This window comes from Pinus tabuliformis, chromosome 9, assembly GCF_031772625.1.
Source record: "Pinus tabuliformis cultivar Carrire ecotype Pingquan chromosome 9, CPIR1, whole genome shotgun sequence".
Taxonomy (NCBI): Eukaryota; Viridiplantae; Streptophyta; class Pinopsida; order Pinales; family Pinaceae; genus Pinus; species Pinus tabuliformis.
Window position 1 is genome coordinate 429,612,934 of NC_142307.1, and position 24,231 is coordinate 429,637,164.

A 24,231-nucleotide genomic window follows, 5' to 3' on the forward strand; every position below is an offset into this window, starting at 1 on the left:
ATCAACAGGCGATGTAACGCTCAAGGTTAGAAGCTCACGAAAGCAGTATGTTTGCAAAATTTTAAAGCTTATACCCAGTGAAGGAAAGGCGCTAAAGGCGAAAAACGCACCAGAAAGGCCCGGATCAAAGAACGGAGGCAGTTTTCGATTAATCGCGCATCACTGAGAAAATTGCTCAAAAAGCAAAGTCCCTAACTGCTTAGTCACTCGTAAGCCCGGAAACGCAAGAAAGCAAAGGCAGAGGCAATTTGAGGGTTAACCAAGTGGAATTTGGGTTATTACTGAGCATACACAGTAAATCCACATAGCCAGAGATGATTCTCAAGTATATCTGCTATTTTGCTGGAAAAAATGGTGCCAGCGCTTGCCATTTCTGTTTGCTTAGCTCAACCAAAAGCGGAAGACAATCAGCCGACTCTACCCAGGCAAATATTGAATGCTCGCAACATTAAGGAGCAAATGCAGAAATAGTTAGATATTAGATTTAATTTTTAGAAATAATTTCGCTTAGAAAAAGGGCGGTCATTTAAATCATATCCTGAATCTGTGTAATTAAGTTATTTAGTTAGTAGTATTTAAACCCTTCTTATGCATTTAGAGAAGGGTCCAGAAATTTATCAAAAACTTGTCCTCAGAACATGCACTTTTGCACCCTCAGAGGAGGTTTTGGTGAATGAATGGATCAAGATTTGTTGATGTTTGCATTTGATATCTGCTACTGATGTTGCACTTCTGTACTCTTAGTAGATGTTAGAGCAAGGAGAAATAAATCATTGTTGCTTGAAGCTTATGAGTAGGACCAGTCATAAATGGTACTTTTATCTCTTGACCATTTCTGCTTATATGTTAAAGTGATATATATAGTTTTTAGTTGTTTATATGTTATTGCATGAATGCTTGAGTTACCATTTGGCACTTTTTTACGGTGGTAGCTATTTATTTATGTTTAATGTATGAATAGCTTATTATGCGATATGCTGTTCACAACTGTTTTGTCTAACTTTTTATGCGAAATAGTTCATCTTAATTGATTTCCTTTCTTATAATCGCTAAATGATCTTTATTACCAGTTGTTATTTGAAATCTCTTTAGATCGCATAATAAAAGAGTTACATCCTAGGTTAGCATAGATTAGATGTGCTGTTTTTATTAGATTACCATAGTATAGAATTAGATTAAAGTTTGAATTAGAGTAGCTTAGATAGTTACTATTAGATCAGCAACATCAATTCTACACACACACACCCATAGATTAGGAAACTGGTCCCATTATGCCCAGTCGGACCCGCTATACCAAGCGGATAAGGAGCTGCCAACCAAGGTCCTGACCGGGCGGGTATCCCCCTTGTTGTCGACCCGATTTTCAGGGCTTCAACATATTTGGCGCTAGAAGGAGGGCCTGAACTATGAATGGCAAGTAAATCCAAATCTGAATACCATTCCTAGAGTAAATCGCCCTCATCATCTCCCCCGACTTCCCCATTACATTTAAATTCAGAGTCAGAAGTCGCTAGAGTATCAACCGCTGCTACACATCCTGATATTTCAGACCAATCCACCATTGAACCTCCTGAAGTTGAATCTCTGATTCACAAACTTCAGAGATTTTCCATCTCCCCTCAGAGGTCTGATAAATCTCAAGGCAGCGTGACTTCGCAGTACAACCCTGCTCATCCCTTGACCAGGCTAAAGAGTGAAAAGTTTGGCGTTCAGCCAACCGAATTACCTCTTCCCACCAGGAAAAGAGCAAGGAAATCACCGCAAGAGTCTTACAGTGAGACTCTTTCGTCCGCATCATCCATCTCAACTACTTCACTGCGAAGTCAACCATCCACACCTCCACTCCAGATCATCGTCCATCCATCCACTGGAACCCCCACAACCCCTCTTCAATCATCTACGATCATAGTATCCTCATCCTCCCAGCCACAGGGATCATCTTCTGCACTTTCCTCTGTTAGCAGTTCAACAATGGCCCAGTCTCCATGGAACAACCCTGGGCAGTATTAATGCTTGCACCCTTGAGTCAAATACTGGCCCATCCTGAGAAATGGCTGCCCAATTCAATCCCGAGGCAGGCATGCTAGCAGAAGAGCACATAAATAACTTCATGCTTTCCATTAATCTCAATGGAGTTACTAATGAAGATGCTGTTGTTCGGCTTTTTCCCTATACACTGCAAGGGACAGCTGGGTCATGGTACTTTCCATTACCCTCCGGATCCATCACAAGTTGGGACATCTTCCAGGACCAATTCCTAACCAAGTTTGGTGATGACAGATCAACGGCAACGTTAATCAATGACCTATCGAATCTTAAAGCTGAAGCTAGAGAGCCTATTAAGGATTTGAATTTACGGTTCAACAAAATTCCTACTGCTTTTCAGCTCAGCGAAGAAGTACGATGTGAATGGTATATTACCGCTTTGCCATCAAACATAGCCATCTTCGTGGACAAGGCAAATAAAACAACCTTAGCTGAAAACATGAAAGAGGCGATAGCAGTAGAAAAACGAATAATAGCCCTGGAAAAGAGATCCGCGATAGAGGAACGTAAGTCCAAAAAAGTCACCTTCAAGGAAGACTCCAAGAAGAAACAAGCAAAAGATCCTTTTGATTTGGAAGGATTGCAAAAAGTTCTAAAGACCATGTCCAATGAGATGGTCGACATAAAAAAGCAAGTAGCGGAAACTTCTTCGAAAAAGCCCTACAGAGCTTTTAAAAGAGGTCCTTCAACGGATGCAAAGCCACCCAATGCCATTTCAAATGCTGAATCTGAGGAAGAGGAAGAGGAAATCGCCACTGAAGGGCAAACCGATGACGAAGAAGTTGTGGAATTACAAGGAATGTGGGATTTCATCCTCCCACAAGAGGAAGATCAAGAAGTATTTCCAGTTAGCACACGAAGTAAAAATCAGCTTGATCCTCCCCAAACTACCCCTAAACAGAAGAGCGCAAGCTCTGCAACAAAAGATAAAGTCGCAACAAAGAAAACGACATCCAAAGCGACTCAAACTAGCCCAGTCCAAGCAGATGAAACGACTCCATCAAAAACACTGATAGTGTCAGATGAAATGGAGTACAATATTATTGATGACATGAAAAAGACTAGGGCTAATATCACCCTTTACGAACTGAGCAAGTTGAAACATCAACAGAAGATAATGATGAAAGAATTACATGCCGTGCCAGTTGCACCTTTGCCTGCCGCTGTACTTTCTCAAGCTTCCCACAACATGGGAAGACCTCCAACTAACGTGATCAGTAAGATTGATCCAAATGACATCGCCTTGATTGGAGGAAGATCAAGATCTCACACTCCCCCGTTTCTCATTACTTATGAAATCTTCAACAAAAATGTGCACAATTGTTTAGTAGATTCCGGTGCTTCATCGAATATTTTACCCAAATCTATATGTGCCAAATTAAATGTTCAACCACAGAAATCCGCAGTGCGCATAGTTCAGCTCGATCGATCTCAAGTCGAAGTGATCGGCGAACTAAATCAAGTAACCATAAGATTGTCATCCAACCCGAAGGTATGTCAGGTTATTGACATTCTAGTTGCTGACATCCCAGAATTCTATGGCTTAATTCTTAGCAGGGATTGGTCAGAGAAACTCCATGGATACTTCGCAACTGATTGGTCGCACATGTGGCTGCCCTACAACGGTAAACCGAATCAAATAAAAGTTGAACGAGAGCTACACCAGAAGTACATAGTAACGGAGTTAGAGGGAGAAAATGAACCGGTAGCGTATAACAGCAGTATCATTGGCAATTACTCGGTAGATTCTTTCCTCGGCAATTTCAATGCTCATGCGTCACCTTATTTAGAAAATTCAGTTTTGTCCCAAGTTGAAAATTTTTCTCGAACTGATAGTTCAAAATGTATTAATTTTTTAGATAAACCTGTAAATACATCTTTGTTTTGGAAATTATTGTTTGATGGCTCTAGATCTAACGAAGGAGCAAGAGCAGGATGCGTTCTGATTAGTCCACAAGGAGAAAAGATCATGCTCACATGCAGACTCGAATTTGATTGCACAAACAATACAGCAGAATATGAGGCTTTGGTTCAAGGCCTGTACAAGGCAATCAGGTTAGAGGTCAAGTATCTTCAAGTCTTTGGAGACTCTGAGATTGTGGTTAAGCAGGTACGTAACACTATACATTGCTTATCAGGTCACTTAAAACATTATCAATCTTTAGTACAAGATCTGACCGAGCATTTCATAGCGTTTAATATTTCTTCAATCCCCAGACTCCAAAACGCTAGTGCAGACCTTTTGGCTAACGTAGCTTCTAAGCTTATTCCCTCCAAAGATTTTAGTCCAGATAGATTCTCGATAGAATTAATCTTTAGACCGTCCATTCCTGACAACATCACAAATTGGAGAGTATTCAATGATGATCCAGATATCGTAAATTTCCTCACATCTGAAGGATCCTACTCCAATCAAATAATTGACGAAGACCAGCACGATCGATAATTGCAACAAAATATCACTAATAATGCTATACCGAAGTCGGTGGTCAAGTTAGAAGACTTATACGATTTGAAAGATCGGTTTAAGAGGTCTACCAATTCAAAACTCTACAGTTCAACCTTGAACTACGAATTAGTAAACCTAGGGACCGATGCTAAACCACAAAACATTAATCTAGGCCTCGGCCTAGCCCCTGAAGAAAAACTAGCGTATATTCGTCTTTTGAGACAATATAAAAATGTTTTTGCCTGGAATTATGATGAGCTGAAAACATACGACACTTCTATCATCCAGCATGCTATTTCTATGATTGATAACGAAAAACCTGTCCAACAAAAGCTGAGAAAAATCCACCCCAATTTAGAAAATCAGATAAAAACCGAGCTCAACAAGTTACTGAAAGCCAGGATAATCTTTCCCGTCAGACATTCCAAATGGGTCTCCAATATGGTACTCGTTAGAAAGAAAAACAGAGACATTAGGATTTGCATTAACTTTCGGAACCTTAACAAAGCCTGTCAAAAAGACAATTTTCCTCTTCCACCTATGGAGCAAATACTGCAGGCAGTGGCAGGCTCAGAACTAATGTCTTTCTTGGATGGATTTTCAGGATACAATCAAGTGTTGGTACATCCTGATGATCAGTTGAAAACCACATTCAGAACCAAATGGGGCACATATGCATATCGGAAGATGCCATTTGGTTTGATTAATGCTGGTGCTACATTTCAGAGAGCCATGGACATCGCATTCAAAGGTTTAGTCAATAAATCTGTAGTAATTTATTTGGATGATATAACAGTGTACTCCAAGAAGCGAAGCGACCATCTCAAAGACCTGAAACAAATTTTTCAACGGTGTTTAAGGTATGGAATTTCACTTAACCCTAAGAAATCTTTTTTCGCATTAAGTGAAGGGAAACTTCTAGGATTCATAGTGTCAAAGTCCGGTATTCACATTGATCCCGACAGAATCAAAGAAATTTATGAAATATCCCTACCTCATAACAAAAAAGCCATGCAATCTTTCCTTGGTCAAATCAATTTTGTAAAGAGATTCGTTCCAGATTTTTCGCGAATCGTATCTCCTTTGCAAAACATGATTAAAAAGAATTCAAATTTTAAATGGGGTCAAGATGAATATGAAGCATTCAACCTGATCAAGCAAGCTATTATTAATGCTCCATCTTTAGCAACCCTGAATTTTTCAGAATCTTTTATTTTATACACATTTGCCTCAGATAAGTCATATGCTGCGATACTAACTCAAGCGAATCAAGAAAAAGCGGAAGCTCCAATTGCGTTTTTTAGCTCAAATTTACAAGGTGCTGAACTCAATTATTCAAACGTGGAGAAACAGGCTTATGCTGTTTTCAAAGCGGTCAAATACTTCAGACCTTTCTTACTTAAAACCCATACTAAGATCATAGTACCGTTTCCAGCGGTAAGGAATCTTCTAGTACAGAAGGATGTGGGTGAGAAAAGGGCCAATTGGGTTACTGCCTTACAGGAATATGACCTTGAGATCAAACCAGCAAACATTGTAAGAGGTCAAGGCTTCTGCAAAATGCTGGCCGGAGCATCGCAAATTTCTGAAATTCCATCTGAAGAGGTACAAATGGGTGAGGTAAGCCTAAACGATGCAGAATCATTATATGCTGATATCATTTATTATCTTAAGAACGGGTATGCTCCTTCACACCTTGATTATACTAAGAAAAGAGCTTTAAGATTAAAAGCTAAACAATATCAGCTCATAAATGATATTCTTTTCAGAAAAAATTATGATTCTGTTTTTCTTAGGTGTCTTGAAAAAACTGAAGCTGAAAAAGTTTTGCAGGAATTCCACGATAGGCCAACAGGTGGACACTATGCTGGAGATGCTACTGCACATAAAATCTTATGCGCAGGATGTTACTGGCCCACGCTGTTCAAAGACTCACACAGTTACGTGAGGAGATGTCAAGTCTACCAAACTACTGTTGGAAGACAAAAGAAGCCGTCCTTGCCACTACAGCCGGTAAACATCGAGCAACCTTTCAGTCAGTGGGGCTTGGACATAATAGGTGAGATTGTTCCTCACTCTTCTAAGCAGCATAGATACATCCTCACGGTAACAGATTATTTCACAAAATGGGTAGAAGCAGTTCCGCTCAAGACAGCTAATTCTGAAAATATTATTGAATTCATAGATCAATTTATAAACACTAGGTTTGGATTGCCATCTGCTTTAATGTTTGACAATGCATCATACTTTTTTGGAAATGCAATGACTGAATTTGCACTTAAACGAGGATTCAAACTTAAATATTCGGCCAATTACTATCCGCAAGGTAATGGGTTAGCTAAGTCAACAAATAAAAACCTAATCAGGATTATTAAAAGAACAGTTGACCAGAATCAAAAGAATTGGCACAAAGCTTTGGTATATGCTTTATGGGCAGATAGGATAACGCAAAAAGCTTCAATCGACACTTCTCCCTTTAATTTAGTTTATGGGAAAGAAGTGGTTCTTCCAACTCACTTAGCCATTCCCTCTTTGTCTTTAATACAATACATTGATGAAGTACCCACTTCCTCCTTACAGCTGAGACAATTGGAAATAATTAAATTAGAAGAACAACGAGAACAAGCTAAGAAAACGCATGCTCATCATCAAGCGCTAGTAAAATCCTCTTTTGATTCAAATATAATGACCAGAAAAGATTTTCAGATGGGAGATTTAGTTTTAAAGTGGGATAAGGCTCATGAGGAAAAGGGCAAACATACAAAATTTCAAAGGATGTGGCTTGGCCCTTTTCAGATTGTTGAAGTCATAGGTCCATCAACATTTGTGTTACAGGATTTAGCAGGTAGGAGGGATCCTTTGCCTGTTAATGGACAAATTCTCAAGAAATATTTTCCATAGAAGATTATTCTTCTATTTTTGTAGAATAGTTTTTCTTTTCATAATAAAACTAGTTGTGAGTGGTTACATTAGGTATTTACGAAAAAGACACCAATTCTCTTTCAGATTTTGAGCTTTTCGCTTGTATAAATAGCAAATCTTTTGGAAAATTGGTCTTTATTATTGACAGATACAGTTAAAAACTTTAGCCTAGATATGATACGAGTTTCAACTTCAAAGAATTTGATGAAAGCAACCTTTAGTGAAAAAATTGTTTTATATCAGCACAATGAAAGGTATCAATAACAAAATGAAGATTCTCTATAGAAAAGCTGTTTCCAAAAACTCTATTATTGTCGTCCAGAGCTATCTTAAGGAAACAATGACTTCCTCCCTGCTAAGGAAAATCGCAGCTTTCAGAGGGATAATCCAAGAATACACTATATCTTGAAGAATAAGAGGTCTCATCACGAGCCGGCTTATCATGATCATAGATATCATAACTTGCTGACTTTGCCAATACTGTCTACCACAACAGGGTAATGACTCAAGATTGTTGCAATTAAAAGACAAGGAGTCTCATCACGAGCCAGCTTGTTCAGCAAAGTTATGAATCAAGTGAGTGACTGTGTCATAATTTGGCTACCAAACCAAGACATTGTTCTTCAAGAATAAAAAGAAAATCAAAGCAATAGGTGTGAATATGGATTTTTCTTTGAAAGTTGTAGGCCACCTTAAGTAGGATTCAGGATCATTGCTGGGTAACAGGTAACCCTGTCGAGGCTATAAACGCTTGCTGGCAGCAGAGGCTCTACCTACGACAAATGAGCATATTTATAACTGGTTTACAGAGGAGACTTTATTTTATCTTTACAAGACCAAGTAATGGCTGATGTAAATACAAGGACTAGCCTGAGAAAGCAAATAATTAGAATGAAAAGAGGTTGAAACAAAATATCATTGACAGTTTAAAGCATAATATACTCTATCTGTCCATAACAAAGTTTAATTTTCTGAAAAATTTTCTGTTTTGGAAGTTTGAAAAATTCAATAGGAAAACAGAGATAACTGGTTCTTCCAAGTGAATCGCCAATTGTTGTGGCCACCAACAACCCCCCTCCTTATTTATTATTAGAAATAACACTAGGTAAGTGGGGACCCTTAGTAAAAAATTCAAAAAATTCAATTAAAACTCATGTATTATACTCCTTAAGAAAATATCGCATCGCGCGAAGGAGGTAGGACATTTCCTTGTGAGTAAAATGATAAATTGCGAGAATGCGACGCGAAATCCATCGCATCGCATGCATTAAGAAATGCTCATAAACGAAAACTTTAAGAAATCACCGATGGCCGATATGCGACATCACATATCGCAACATCGCATAAAACAGCACATAACCATTTAACGAATTGTAAAATCTGCGACCTTGCGATAACGCGATGCTGCGATCGGCGATCTTGTGATCGCGCGAAACAGCAACTTGCGATTCCGCGATAAACGTGATCGGCTAACCCTGCGATAACACATCTTGATGAAAACGCGATAACGCGATGATGCGATGCGAATCGCAGAGATCGTCCATCGCAGATTTTCCCCGGCTCAACATTCAAGAAAAATTGAATACGCACGTTAATGAAAATTAATAAATGAACGCCAAGTGTTAATGAAAGACAGTTTTGTGTTTTTCAAAGAGTTAGTTCACGTCAGGTGGCATGTTTTTGTACATCCGTAAAGCTCAGAGCTTTCTTGTCAATTTTTATTATCATTACTCTCTCCTTATGTGTGAACTGTAGGAATGAAAAACAGAAACAATATGAAGCAATGTGCAGGGAGCGATTAAGGAAAAAGGTAAAGCTCCAATGCTCGGAAGCAGAGAAGAAATGCTCTCATGAACGGATACCGCATGCAACAGAGCCGCAAATTCCAGAGCGCCACTAAACTATCCATTACAGATCTATCAGTCAGAGCCATGGTTCAATGAATAGTTGAACAATGCTGATATCAACAGGCGATGTAACGCTCAAGGTTAGAAGCTCACGAAAGCAGTATGTTTGCAAAATTTTAAAGCTTATACTCGGTGAAGGAAAGGCACTAAAGGCGAAAAACGCACCAGAAAGGCTCGGATCAAAGAACGGAGGCAGTTTTCGATTAATCGCGCATCGCTGAGAAAATTGCTCAAAAAGCAAAGTCCCTAACTGCTTAGTCACTCGTAAGCCCGGAAACGCAAGAAAGCAAAGGCAGAGGCAATTTGAGGGTTAACCAAGTGGAATTTGGGTTATTACTGAGCATACACAGTAAATCCACATAGCCAGAGATGATTCTCAAGTATATCTGCTATTTTGCTGGAAAAAATGGTGCCAGCGCTTGCCATTTCTGTTTGCTTAGCTCAACCAAAAGCGGAAGATAGTCAGCCGACTCTACCCAGGCAAATACTAAATGCTCGCAACATTAAGGAGCAAATGCAGAAATAGTTAGATATTAGATTTAATTTTTAGAAATAATTTCGCTTAGAAAAAGGGCGGTCATTTAAACCGTATCCTGAATCTGTGTAATTAAGTTATTTAGTTAGTAGTATTTAAACCCTTCTCATGCATTTAGAGAAGGGTCCAGAAATTTATCAAAAACTTGTCCTCAGAACATGCACTTTTGCACCCTCAGAGGAGGTTTTGGGGAATGAATGGATCAAGATTTGTTGATGTTTGCATTTGATATCTGATACTGATGTTGCACTTCTGTACTCTTAGTAGATGTTAGAGCAAGGAGAAATAAATCATTGTTGCTTGAAGCTTATGAGTAGGACCAGTCATAAATGGTACTTTTATCTCTTGACCATTTCTGCTTATATGTTAAAGTGATATATATAGTTTTTAGTTGTTTATATGTTATTGCATGAATGTTTGAGTTACCATTTGGCACTTTTGTACGGTGGTAGCTATTTATTTATGTTTAATGTATGAATAGCTTATTATGCGATATGCTGTTCACAACTGTTTTGCCTAACTTTTTATGCGAAATAGTTCATCTTAATTGATTTCCTTTCTTATAATCGTTGAATGATCTTTATTACCAGTTGTTATTTGAAATCTCTTTAGATCGCATAATAAAAGAGTTACATCCCGTGTTAACATAGATTAGATGTGTTGTTTTTATTAGATTACCATAGTATAGAATTAGATTAAAGTTTGAATTAGAGTAGCTTAGATAGTTACTATTAGATCAGTCAATTCTACACACACACACCCATAGATTGGGAAACTGGTCCCATTATCCCCAGTCGGACCCGCTATACCAAACGGATAAGGAGCTGCCAACCAAGGTCCGGACCGGGCGGGTATCCCCCTTGTTGTCGACCCGATTTTCGGGGCTTCAACACCTAGTTAAGAGGGAGTGTTGAAGAAAATGTAACTAGGTTCGATCTTCATAATGACATGATCTTTGTAAGTGATGTAATAAATTATTATTGTAAATCTTGCCTCATGGGTTTCATGAGAAAGAAGTGTAATTAGGTCAAAGACTTCTTCTTGATGTCTTTAGGTTTTTATTTAATTATCAAAGAGTCATGTCATGTATTGAAGAGCTCTTTAAGAGCCTATGTACAATGTATTCTAGCCTACAAGATGTGTAGCAGCCCTCCAAAGACCAAGCGTAATCCTCCAAGAAATCTGCAAGCGAAATCAATGAAGAGATCTTAATGTCGGCTCCAAAATAAATTAAATGCATAATTTAAAGTCACGTCGGCTTGAGCAAAAGGTCACGTCGGTTCATGGATTCACGTCGGCTCAAATAAGAGCACACATTATTATAAATACCCCGTCAAGGTGTCAACAAAAAGCAGATCATAATTTCGAATCTCTCTCTGAAATTTCGTGTGAAGATGGGTGCAGGTCTCCACAAATAAGGAAGCACAAAACTCGCATGTTTCTCTGAATTGTGGATGGGTATGAGGTGTAGGAGGGAGATCTTGGTTGGGTACAAATCTCAAAAGTTCTCATCAAGTGCGGAGATAATCACAGTAAGGAAAAGACAATAGTTCCCTCCTCCTTGGTGGTATACATCTCAACGAAAGGAAGCACAGTGATGAAGAGATCTCCGGAACACTACAGGAGCTCTAACAATCTCGACGTGATCACAACAAGCAGAAGTCTCAAAGGATATCACTGTATAGGAATCACATGTCTCTAGCAATCTTGGTATTCTGATGATGAAGATAATCCAAGTGGTATTCTGTTACAGTCTCAGCGTAATGTGGAGCAGTGACAAGGGTTACAAGTTGTGATAAGGGTTACAATCTCGATGGTCCAAAAATCCTACAGGTTCAATGAAAAGGGTCACGATGACCTCACAATAGTATATATTTGTTATCCTACTCGGCATACTCATAATCACAGTTGTAACAATATCAATTCACCCTTCTTGTTGACATTCCAGATAAGCGAAGTTTATGATGACGCATATCTCAGTAGTATACTTGGTATACTCACAGTCTTGATATACTTGTGAAAAGAAAAGGATCTTAGTAATACGTTATTGACAAAATCATAATAGTTATAGGATCATGATTTTGGTCTCGATATAACTCTCAGGAATCTCCTTATGATCTTGTTACAACAATGGTGACCTCAATGATGGTACATCGATAATGATCTCAGTGAAGGAGCAACAAGGATGATCTCAATGAAGTTACAACAGTAGTAAGTATAGCAACAACAATAAGGATGATCTCAGCAGTGACAAAGAAGTGGATTGATGTCTTGGTCTTGGAGAGGCAGAATGTGTCAAGGGTCATGGTCTTGGTATTTGTCAGTTGGAATCTCTATAAGAAGAATTTTTGTGCAGGTTTTCCTCTCCAAGAGGGAGAGGTTTTGGCCCTGGCAGAAAGCCAAATATTTGTGTTCTTGTCTCTTTTGTTTTTGATAGCAGTTTGATGAATCTAACCTACACACTAATAATGAAGGAAACATCAAGCTAAGATAAATTGTGTAAATACTTCACAAATTGTTATCATAGTAAAGAAGAATCACCTTAATTATGTTTTCCCTAGATTTTTCAACACTGCGTATATACGCTCTTATAATGTGCAACACCTGCATACAAATCTCAACATACTGAAAAAAAACCCAGAATATATACACGACTCAACAGAGATAGATTTGCATATGTACGCGACTACACAAAAGCAAACTAGCGTACAAATCTTGAACTACTGAAGCATACCTTCGCGACATACACAACACATACTGTGCATACCTTATTGTCAAATCATAGATCACATTCAGATCATATCATCACTATAACCATAGATATTTCATTTTTAGCTACGTAAACATTTGCAACAAGCAATTCAAACAATCATATATTTCAACATGTCTTTAGATCTTTCAGATCTGAGTCTTCTCTTTGCTCCCTGGTGCACACCTGTTTTAGATCAGATCACATATAAATAACCCATTCACTTGCACAGTTAACACCTTGCTCTCCATCTCCTTATACAGTTTTTGCCTTAGCTAATACCTTTGGTAAATCCTTTGGCAATGTCGTTAGTATTTGTTGACAAGATCAAATGAATGTTGTCGCTCCAATTATTAAAGGCCAATACCATGGTAATGATCCCTGGTATCCAGATTTCTATGGTTTGGATTTTTTACGTGACTTTTACTCACAAACGGGACCCTTCTTCATAGGAATTGCGTATACTTTCTCAATATTCACTTTTGTCATCCATCTGTAATTTAATTTCCATTTCTCTATCTATATCCTCTGTAGCATCTATACCGATCTGCATGAGTTCGATAACCATCATATAATCACAATGTTGACATCTTTATCAAGCAAGTTTCCATCAAGGGCAACACATTAGCTATAATGCCAACAAACATCCATCTGTAACCGAATTACCATTTCTCTGTCCATATCCTTTGTAGCATCTATACCAATCTGCATGAGTTCCATAATCATCATATTATCACAATGTCGACATTTTTATCAAGCAGGTTGCCATCAAGGACAACATATTAGCCATAATAATGCCAACAAAGCATTAATTGTTAAAGTGATTTTGGGCTTAATGTTTGATCAAGGGTTCATTAATGTCTTGTGACTTGTCATTTTTTGCATCAACATTTTGCATTTAAGTGCTCTTTATTGTTTCAAGAACATAATTAACAAATCTAATTGATCTAAAGGTTAAATTGGATTGGTAATAAAATTGGCTAATTGCTGTAAGAAATCTCATTGTGGATTAGTACTCTTTTCTCTCATTGTGACATTGTTTCTAAGGAATATCTTTGCTTGTCTCATTGCTAGAGAATTTGATAATTGGATAAGTGGCTATATTGTTACTGGTTTTCCTTGTGGATCTATTGTGATAATAAGCATACTAATATTGTGTACTTGCAAGTGAGCTTCATATCTAAAGTTTACACTCTTGCTAATCAAGTCAATTGATAATCATAATCGCAATAAGAGGAATCACTAGTTTTGTTTAGTCTCTCTCTCTTCTTGTATCTAATTAACACACTAACACCCTATTGTTATTGGTCATTATCTAATTGGCATTCTAGCATTGTTGAAACATTGTGTTTATGGTTGTTTCATGAGCAGTTATATTGATCTTAACACATTTTGGCGCCTTCTATCTTGTTTCATTGAGGATCCCCTTTATTAGTGAGGATTGTCATTATATATTGATTTAAGAACTTCATGGTTCTAATATAATTGTAACTTGTCTCTAAGTGCTTAAGACATTTAACATCCTACTAAAAGTAATCTCTCATCCCGCATTTGCATTCTAAGATTAGCCCTACACTTAATTAATTTACCTCTAAGCATAAGCTTGGTTGAAAGATTCTTAGGACAACCTTTTTCATCTTGGTTGTGAAGTCTAGACCCTCTTTAGGGGTTAACACGATGACCTTGTAGTCGTCAGAGCCACAGTCTCTACAGCGCCCGAGGCATTGGATGGTTAGAACTTCAAAGGAGGTATTGTTAATATAGCCTCAGCTATCTTCGCCTATGTTTCTCTCTCACAACCTACTCTAGAGACTAGTTTCAAAACAACTAAGGGAAACGATTCGTCTAGTTAGGCATCTAACTTAAAACCAATCAAGATTCTGCATTTCACTTAGGATTTAGGTGTTGCATCTCATTTAGGATAGTGAAGCATCCTAAGGCAGCGAATGTTCATTCAGTGGCTTGGTATATAATTAACGTAAAACAAGTATTTGACTCCATTGAGGCACTGGTCTTTCAAGATAATCTAATCTAATCATTAAACTTGCTAAATTAACCAAGTTGCTAGGCCATTCAGTTGTGTCTTTTGGACTTGTCAGTTGCCAATGAGTCTCCCCATCTTCACATTTCATAGGGACTACCTCCCATAGCCTGTTGTAGGGAGACAACTAGAACGGAGAAGGCGGGGATGAACGTGACAACCCCCGCTCTAATTGTTGTCGCATCTGGCCCACATGACCCAAAGTGTGGACAACGGGAGGGGGAGGCTAACTCCTTGTGGACTCAATGGACAAATGTGGACCTGGATGGGAAATATGTGAAAAGGGGTTATAAGGAGTGGGGAGGAGTGATGTATGCGGTGTCGAGAAGTGGGACCATGCAACCAAAATCGGGGTTTCCCATGTAATGCCACTTCAAAAGCTAGTAGCCAATAGATGAGATCCCACGGGACTAGGATATAAGGTTAACCACCAAGTTGGACAAGGGGACACGAGTATAGATGAAGCCCATTCTTTCTGCCGAATCCCCCCATTAATCCATGCCCAAAAGTGTCCATAATAAGTAAGCAAAAATACCCAACTACATAATGAAAGCGATACCTTCAGGGTTGGAAGGCCCACCTTCAAATATACGATCATGGCAGATGGGCGAGGGTGCATAATGGCTGGCTCAGGTGGTGGAGATGGTGGCACATCGAGCCATCTAGGGGCTGCTGGCTGCTGGCTGAAGACAATCTAGGAGAAACATTTTTCCTATGGGTGTCACCCACAGGCGGTGGGTAACATGCCCACCTCTTGTTGAAGGCATGGTGAAAGGCATTCCAATCAGTGATACTACCTTGGGGTAAACTAAGATACCAATTCCTATCACTCCCTTCTAAAGTCAAGGAAAGAGCATCATTACTACATGCTCTTCCATGATTAATTTTGCACTTAATGCCCCGTAAAACTCATGCATGTGTTTTTCTGCAGTGATAGCATTAGTACCATTGAATTTAGGCAACCATTCACAATACTTCTCAGGTAAGGGATGCGGAGTTTCAGGGAATTTGCTAACATCCAATGGCCTAAATGCAGCAATGAGCCATGGCTTGTTCATGGTGTTAGGGGTTCACAAATCCATTTGACAATACACATTCTTTCGTGAATATGTTGGTGCCTTTCCAAATGTTTTATGATTGTTTGACTTATTCATGGGCAAGATGTCTTGATTAGAGATTGATTCTATGCTCAGTTGTTATAGTGGCAAATATACTGCCTAGATATAGCTCTGTATGATGATACACTTTAGTGATAATATAGGGTAAAATCAAATGATATTTTTGTGAATAATCTCTGACCTTCACTCTTAGAGGATAGAGGTGTCCTATCACTATGAAAATGGACAAATTGAAGTTGAATTGATTATTCAATTGAAAAGCTGATATTTTGAGAGCAATATTAGTTATATTAAATCTCGACTAAGGGTTGCTTATATTTTAGAGCAGATATTAGGAGTGCAATAGGTTAAAGTCAAATGAAAATTTTGTGAATTATCTTTGAACTTCATTGTTAGAGGATATAGGTGTCTTATTGCTATGCAAATGGACAAATTGAAGTAGAATTGTTGTTCAATTGAAAATCAGATATTTTGAGAATAATATTAGTTATGTTAAATCTGGACTAAGTGTTGCTTATATTTTAGAGATTGGGCACATGCATTTTAGTATTCTGAGGTAGATATAGTGTTGTTCATGTGCAAGGAAATCAACAAGCAGTTAATATCCTAAATAAATAAATTCATACATTGTATATTTGCATTGTTTTCCATTGAGACATTTTCCAATGAGGAAGTTACAACATTCATTTTTACCTATCTTTAATTGCTATGTTATGATTTTGACTGCAGATTAATAATGTCGGTACAAATTTGAGGAAGCCCACTATGGGTTATACAGCTGAGGATTTCTCATTTCTTATGTCTACCAACTTTGAATCAGCTTATCATCTATGTCAGCTGTCACATCCTCTACTAAAAGCATCAGAAAAGGGAAGCATTGTTTTCATTTCATCTGTTGCTGGTGTTGTAGCTACTTTATCTGGTACCATATATGCAGCCAGCAAAGGTAAATGCCTCCAATTTTTCTCTCCTAGAATTTATACATACTATTTTAGTTCTCAGGTCTCAACTTGAAACTTATGACACAGTCTTAAGAAAATGTGAATCTGAATCTTCAACAATGTTAATTTCACTTGGATGGTCTGGTTGACTCATGTGTTAAATGAAATACAGGAGCAATGAACCAACTCACAAAGAATCTTGCATGTGAGTGGGCAAGTGACAATATACGTGTTAACTGTGTGGCACCATGGTATACCAAGACATCACTCCTGGAAAAGGTTTCTCTCTCTCATGTGCACTCACAAGAGATGTGCTTTTTTTTGGTCATGAAAATACTTATGTTTACATCAAGAGAAAACAAAAAGAAGAGTATATTTACATCCTCTTTCTTAAAGCAACAAAAACAACAATAAAATCTAAATAGGCACCTGAGTCTAACAACTTATTGTCCTTGATCAACAAAAACCCTTTTGCTAGTAGCTGCATACCACCTCTTCCCTCCACAAAAAGCAAAGGCAGACAAAGAGCTAACCTCATTCTCAAACACTTTTTTGCACTGAAGCATCTAGAGAACAAACAAGGAAGAAATTCTCAAGCAGCCAAATATCACTAAGGGAAGAATGGACCATAGATCTGTAGTCACCCAAGTCTCTAAAGAATAGTCATTAGATCTATCTGAACATGCCCCCAACTTGACTTGGCCAAATAACAATCCTAAAATAAATGCTTTACTGTTTCCACTTGGAGATCAGAAGGGCAAAGCCAATCTGAGAGGCCACTCTTGGCTAGGTAGGCCTTGGAAGGAAGGTGCTGATAAATCACTAGCCAAGTAAACAATCATAGCTTGTAGGACAGCCACACTGACCACACACTATGGAATATTTGGATCCAACAGTTCACATCATTGGAAGACATCCATCGCACATTAAGCATTGGACCACGTTGATGGTGTTGATGAATAATGGAGTACAATATGTGAGAATCATACTTAACAAGGGGCACCCATAATGGCTCCAAGGTATGAATGAGCAAGAAGGTACAATGCTCCACCTCCAGAAACCTCCAAAGCTCTAACATTCCTACACAATGTGCTCCTCTGGGTCCACCACACCTACATGGTCACTTCCTCGACCCAAGCCTCAAGTCAAGCACCAGCCGCCATGTAAACAACCAAGTCTGCCCATGCCTTATAGAATTTAACACCCTCCTTTAGCATGCTCAACGCTCCTCCAAGGCAAGTTGTCCTCCAAGCAAGTCACACACTCCATGTACACGTCATGATGAATGTGATGATGCTATCAAGGTCTCCAACACTTTAAGGAAGAATGACACATAAGCTTTTACAGGTCTTGTAATCAATAAGCAAGTCACCTCATATGTTTGTCCATGATGAAACAACCAAGGGTCATCCATACACCTTTACACGATCACTCCATATCACATGAAGCACCCCTAAGTATGTTATAAATACTTTTGGAGTAACCTTGAAAGCTAACACAATATAGAAGGAAGTACATCAAAGAAGACAAGTATTTGTGAGAAGCACTAAATATCATATTCTAAAATTCTATACAGTAATAATTGTTTTCTTTCTAAATTCGTCCATAGGTATTTACTATTGACAAGCAAGATCCAAAAGTTTCTTCCATCTCATTAATAAGAAGTGCCCAACTATCAACTTTTTTAGTGTATATTATACTTGGATCAACACCAATATTAGAATTTCTTTCAAAAGAATAATGTAAGTCGCAATTGCAATCCATTAATCTCTTAATTCACTTAGCTTACAAGGCTTTGATTAAAAGCGTGCAAATTCTGAATGGATTTGTCCTTTCCATCTAGTCAAGGAAAGAAGGGATCATAATCATGCTTCGAGGTGTGATGCTTGTCAAAGAGTTTGACAATTTCATTCCATTGAGACGACCTCTTTCACGATGCTAGGAAATATAGTTCTACAATGAATTTACCTCATCATGAAGCAAACATTAGTTTGTTATAGTAAAACAACCTACTCCTAAAGTTAATGCCTGCGATGAAGCATTATTATTATGTAGAAATAACCTTCATTATGAATTTTATCATTAACATCTTGCAAGGAAACAGCTTCATTACAAAATTTGCCATTAGTAGGGTGCAAGGAAATTATCTTCTCACAACATTTCTAGAACGGTTCTTAATCCTCATCAAGATTAGTCATTTTTGAAACAAACCAAAAAATGTATATGTAGGTACTCTAGAACTGTTAATATGGTGGGTTCATGTCGTGAGTCTCTGGGTAGGGTGCAAGAAGTGTGACGGAACTTGAGAAAAAATCTATTGCCCTTCAAAAAAGTCCCTGGGAGAAATAAATTCACCCGTGGAAGAGAGCCTATGACCATTATTAAGGACTTTGATCTTTTAAACTTTCACTTTTTCAAATGACTCCTAACATTTTAAATTGTTGACCTTTTAACAAAAGAAAAACTCTTTGTAAATTGTTGACTTTTCAAATAAAGAAAAACTGTTTATAAATTGTTTGTCTTTTTAAAGAAAAAAAAAAAAATTCTTAAAGGAAACATTTTGACATTGGCTCTTTCCTCCAATTTTTTCTCCTCGTTTATATCCCAGATTTTAGGTGGGAAGGATTGAACCTTGATCTTCACTGTGCCACTCGAAACCTTTGACCAAGTCTCCTATAGGAGATGCTTGTAATATAAAGGTGACAAAAGTATTTTGAACCTTATTTCTATTGCCAATAATAAAAATTAAAACATATTTCCTCGCATATGCAAATACATAGAGAGATGAAGGTGAGGTACGACTTAGGGGAAGGCTTCCTCTTTAGTTTCATTATGCAATTCTAGTGTCATTATCATGCCCAAGAATACAACCTATGGCAATGCATGTAGAAGTAAGAGGGTGGGCAAATGGAAGAGGTTTCCCTAGCTAATTGAAAAGAAGAGTCACCCCACAAAATCATGTTAGAGAATATGTCGAATAGATCACCTTGTGATAGTGATCATGCCATATGAGCAAAGGGTTGATGCTTAGAAAGAAATCGTGCAGATGGATAAAATATCTATGGAATCAACAAGTAACATGAAAAAAATAGTAGGAAATCCAAAGGGGAAGGGTGTCTAACTTGTGCTTGCAAGAATCTCCAACTTCACAAGTAGCAATGGCACCTTTGGAGCTTCACTAAACATTGGGTGCATAGGGCCACAAATGTTGTGGTTTAGTGTAAGGTTGTTGCATTTATGGCTTCAATCGTGGAACTCATAATTAAACCGAAAGCACAAGATCACATAATAAAACAGAAACCCATGACACAAGATTTGTAAGTGGTTGCTCAAGTACCCTAAAGTTGATGAATAATATCTGAATGTAGGCTTCTGTGATTCATGATTGTAAACAAGTGTTTTCTGGATAAATCACATTGGGATTTTGAGGTCGACGTGTTTTGGACCACCTACTGTGGTTCATCAGATCAATAATATCAAGTACGACCAAGTGTCTTGATAATAAAAATGAGTTTTACACCTATAACATATAGAAATTACAGTAGCTTTAGGCATAAACCTTAGTACTATGTGTGGGACCATTAGAGCCCCTACTAACACCCATGTGACTATAGGCTGGACACTAAGAGTGTATAAAAATAACTCCTTGAGACCACAATACGCACCATGAAGGGCCATGTCAGTGAGGTAAGATTAGCCAACATGGCATTTAAACTATTATTAGCTCAACAATTATCAATGGTGGCTTCAATTTAAATACGAAATGTACTTGAATCATAGTTTTAATTCTTTAGTTGATCCTTTATTTCTTTATTTTGGTCCCATTGATGATGACCCAATATCATTGCAAGAAATCTTTCTTTTGTGTATTTTCAAAATATTTATATTTAACAAATTTCAGTGTAATTCTAGTGTATTTGTTTCTTGTTTGTAGTGATAATTTTATATTCTTACAGGTCTTGGAAGACAAAGAGTTTGTAGAAAAGATACTTGATCGTACTCCTTTAAAGCGTCTTGCTGAGCCTCATGAAGTTTCATCCCTCGTAGCTTTTCTTTGCCTACCTGCAGCTTCATATATTACTGGTCAGGTTATTTCTGTTGATGGAGGAACGACAGTAAACGGTTTCTATATATGAGATCAGAAAGTAAGGCTTAGTGTTGTGTTTCTCTAAAATACCAAGGTAAGGTTTGATGTGATCTTAAAGTATCCCTATGTTGATATTTCATTAACACTCTTTTTCATCTAAACTTTGTAATAAATGTTTAATTAATTTTAATACCCTCTGAGCATTTATGATAACCTGATTTGATTTCATTAGAGACGTAATAGTTGTATCTCCATAGAGTTCTCGGTCATGCATTGGTTTATGCTTTGTTTGAGAAACAAATTGCAAGGTAAACTTTGCATGATGTTTTAAACCCTTCATGGTCTGAATCATGGCATGCTTGGTGGCTGAATTTCTCATGTAGTCATGTACTTCCGGCTGTTGTACCATCTGAATATTGATGTTACTATATGTTTCCTTTTACATTTGAAGTGTTATATATTGTCACTGATATATCCTCACAAGAAACTCAGAGTTTGGTCTACATACCCTCTATCCGTTTAAGAGTTATTGTAATTATGTTTATTCAGATGCTATGTGTTTTCAGTAGTATGACTATTTCATTTTCTTTTAATTGTAAACCGCTAGTTTCTTTGCGTATAATATAGCCACATTTTTATGAGCTCTTTGTAATGCTGGAAAAATCTGGCTTTGTTGTATGGATAGTAACTTCCCATTTATTTACCTATTGCTTAATTCCCAACCGTTGCTCTCCCCTCTCCCCATTCTCAATTTCCAATTGATGCCTGCCCCTCCTGCACCCTGATCCGATCACAATTTTCTGTGAATGATACAACGTGTTGTTTATTTGCAGTATATAGTCAACATGTATGGATTAATCATTAAACAAATATCAAGTAATCTGCGTATTTAACATTTCTGCAAACTTGTCTTTGTTTCGAAGATTATATAACATATTTGCTTTCATTACTGATTACAATTTCCACTTTCCTTATATTTTTAGCTATGTTGCATGAGTTTCTGGTACTAGAAACAAGTATTTGGTATAGCTAGAAGCTTTGCCCAAATCTAAAGGAAACATTAAGTTGGGAGCGACAATAATATAATATATTAAAAATTAAAATTTAATATAATATAATTATTATTATTTTAAATAGTGTAAAGATTAAATGTACATATCAAATTGAAAATTTAAATGATTCATCATTCAAGAGACAACCATTAAAAGTTAAAACCAAAACTAAAAGCCAACCAAATCATATTGATGTTCATATTAGAAAAACTTAAAAGGCAAAAGCCTGAAGTAGTCCATAATTCAAAATGCCAAATAGTCAAAATATAGCAACCAAAATACAAAGCTTATGATCATATAGTATGATCTTCAACATCAAGGAGATTCATATAAGCTTGAGCCTCATTGAGTACTGGATCAATGCATCATCATCATCCTCAGATGCAACAACGTCATCTAAAGGTATGCCAACCAATCCTACATTTGGTAAAGGATTGTCATCATCATCGTCAATTTGGGCAGCATCTTCAATGTTCACATCCCATCGTGCAACAGGTCCTTCTAAATATTCAGGTAGCTTCCTTGAACAAAGCCGAAGACTACTATGCACATAAACAAGTTTCTCTGCTCTCTTAGAGGTAAGTCTATTCCTCTTAATAGAGTGTATGAAACTATAAGTGGACCAATTCCTTTCAGTAGCTGAGGAACTAGCAACCTGAGATAACAAACGTGAAGCAAGATTTCAGAGCTCTGGAACTTGGCCCCCATACATTCTCCACCATCCAAGGGGTTTCTTCTGAGCATAATGCTTGATGTCCCTCTTTGCATCTTGGCTGAATGCAAGAGGGCTTAATGTACCAAAATCAATAAATTTCTCCTGTATCACACTTGCTTCATCAACAATATACATCTTAGCTATAACGTCAAGAAACCCTTGTTTTACCTCTTCATCATCAAAAAGAAGAATTCTATTTGGTCTTTTCATATACCACTTTGGAGTAAGGGCATATGCAACCATGTGAAGGGAGGTATTGAGTTTAAGCCATCTTTTCTCTATTAGCTTATGGATTTCATGGAAAAAATCCAAAGAAGGGTTTCTTTGGCGAATGATGTGCTTTACCTTGCTCGCCATGGTATTAATACATTCATATATTTCTCCAAGAGAAGGAGAATCTAAATCAACATACTTGATCAACTCCACAATTGGAGTTGTAAAAGAAACAACATATCTACAATCATCCCACCAATCCTCATTAAGAAGCATTTCTCTTATCTTCTTTGCTTGAGGTGACTTAGATTCAGTCCATGCATTCCACTCTAAAGAAACAATAATGGCTTGTAAAGATGCATAGACCTCAACCATGTGCTCAAGCAAAATAAAGTATGTGGCATATCTTGTTTCTACAAGTTTTAAAAAATGTTTCTTTGAATACATCTTATAAATTTCCAAGGAAGCATGGTGGTTGCAGATGAACATTTGTGCCTCCCTCACATTTGAAATGATATTTGCAATCCACTGTATTTTACCAATGTCTTTTAAGAGATTGTTAAGGGCATGTACACAACAAGGAGTCCAAAAGATATGCATATATCAACTTTGGATCATCAATCCCACTGCTATACAAACAAGTGTTGCATTTGTGATGACATGTACCGCATTTGAAGGACCAACCTCATCAATCACATATTTCAACATTTCAAACATGAAAGTAGCATCCTTGGTTTTTCCACTAAAATCAATTCCTGTAAAAAATAAGACCCTTCTGGTCTTTGTTGAATATCTATACAACCATCCATGACAACTGAACAACCTGAATGAACCCAAGATTGTGTGAGGTCCTTCATAAGTCCATGCATTTTTGTCATCCCTTTATCTAATAATGAAGTCCTCATTTTGTTGTACATTGGGGGAGCATAGCCTTTCTTTGCGGCTATGATTTTTCTCACCATTTTTTTATAGTATGGTGAATGAGTGATATTAAATGAAATTCCATTAGCCATAAAAAATCTGCCATGTTATCATCTGCTTCATCCCTTTGCAAGACATTGTACATCTTTTGAATGATTCACTTACACTAGTCCTCTTAGTGCTAAAATTCCCTTTATTAGTCTCAATTTGGATGTGAATTTGTTCATTCATACATTGGGATGAATTTTCATGTCTGCTTCTCTTATTATTAGAAGATACAATGCTACTATCACATTCATTATTTTCATTTGTTTTCATGTGAAACTTAGTCATTTTCATTCTTTGTTCAAGGTTACATATGCAACCCTTCACTCCTAACCCAAGTATTCCCAAAAGATTATGTCATACTATTGTATAACTATCTTTAAAAATATGGTCACACAAAGTGCATTGCCATTCTTCACATCCACCATTGTTTTTTGCATTGTGTTGTGTTATTTTTTTTATGAACTTCATTAAGGGCTTCTTGCAAATG

General features: G+C 37.4%; 1 protein-coding gene across 3 annotated transcripts in view; it reads left to right on the forward strand.

The window, feature by feature from the left end:
* The window catches only part of LOC149148992 (tropinone reductase homolog At5g06060-like), a 193,963-nt gene extending 172,726 nt beyond the window's left edge, over positions 1–21,237 (forward strand). For all 3 annotated transcript variants that reach the window (XM_089446043.1, XM_089446041.1, XM_089446042.1), the window contains 3 exons: positions 16,497–16,713; positions 16,881–16,987; positions 20,665–21,237. In XM_089446043.1, coding sequence (XP_089302169.1) covers positions 16,497–16,713; positions 16,881–16,987; positions 20,665–20,844 — 504 coding nt within the window. In that variant the 3' untranslated portion in view covers positions 20,845–21,237. The remainder of the gene's footprint in view (positions 1–16,496; positions 16,714–16,880; positions 16,988–20,664) is intronic.
* The last annotated feature ends 2,994 nt before the right edge of the window (positions 21,238–24,231 follow it).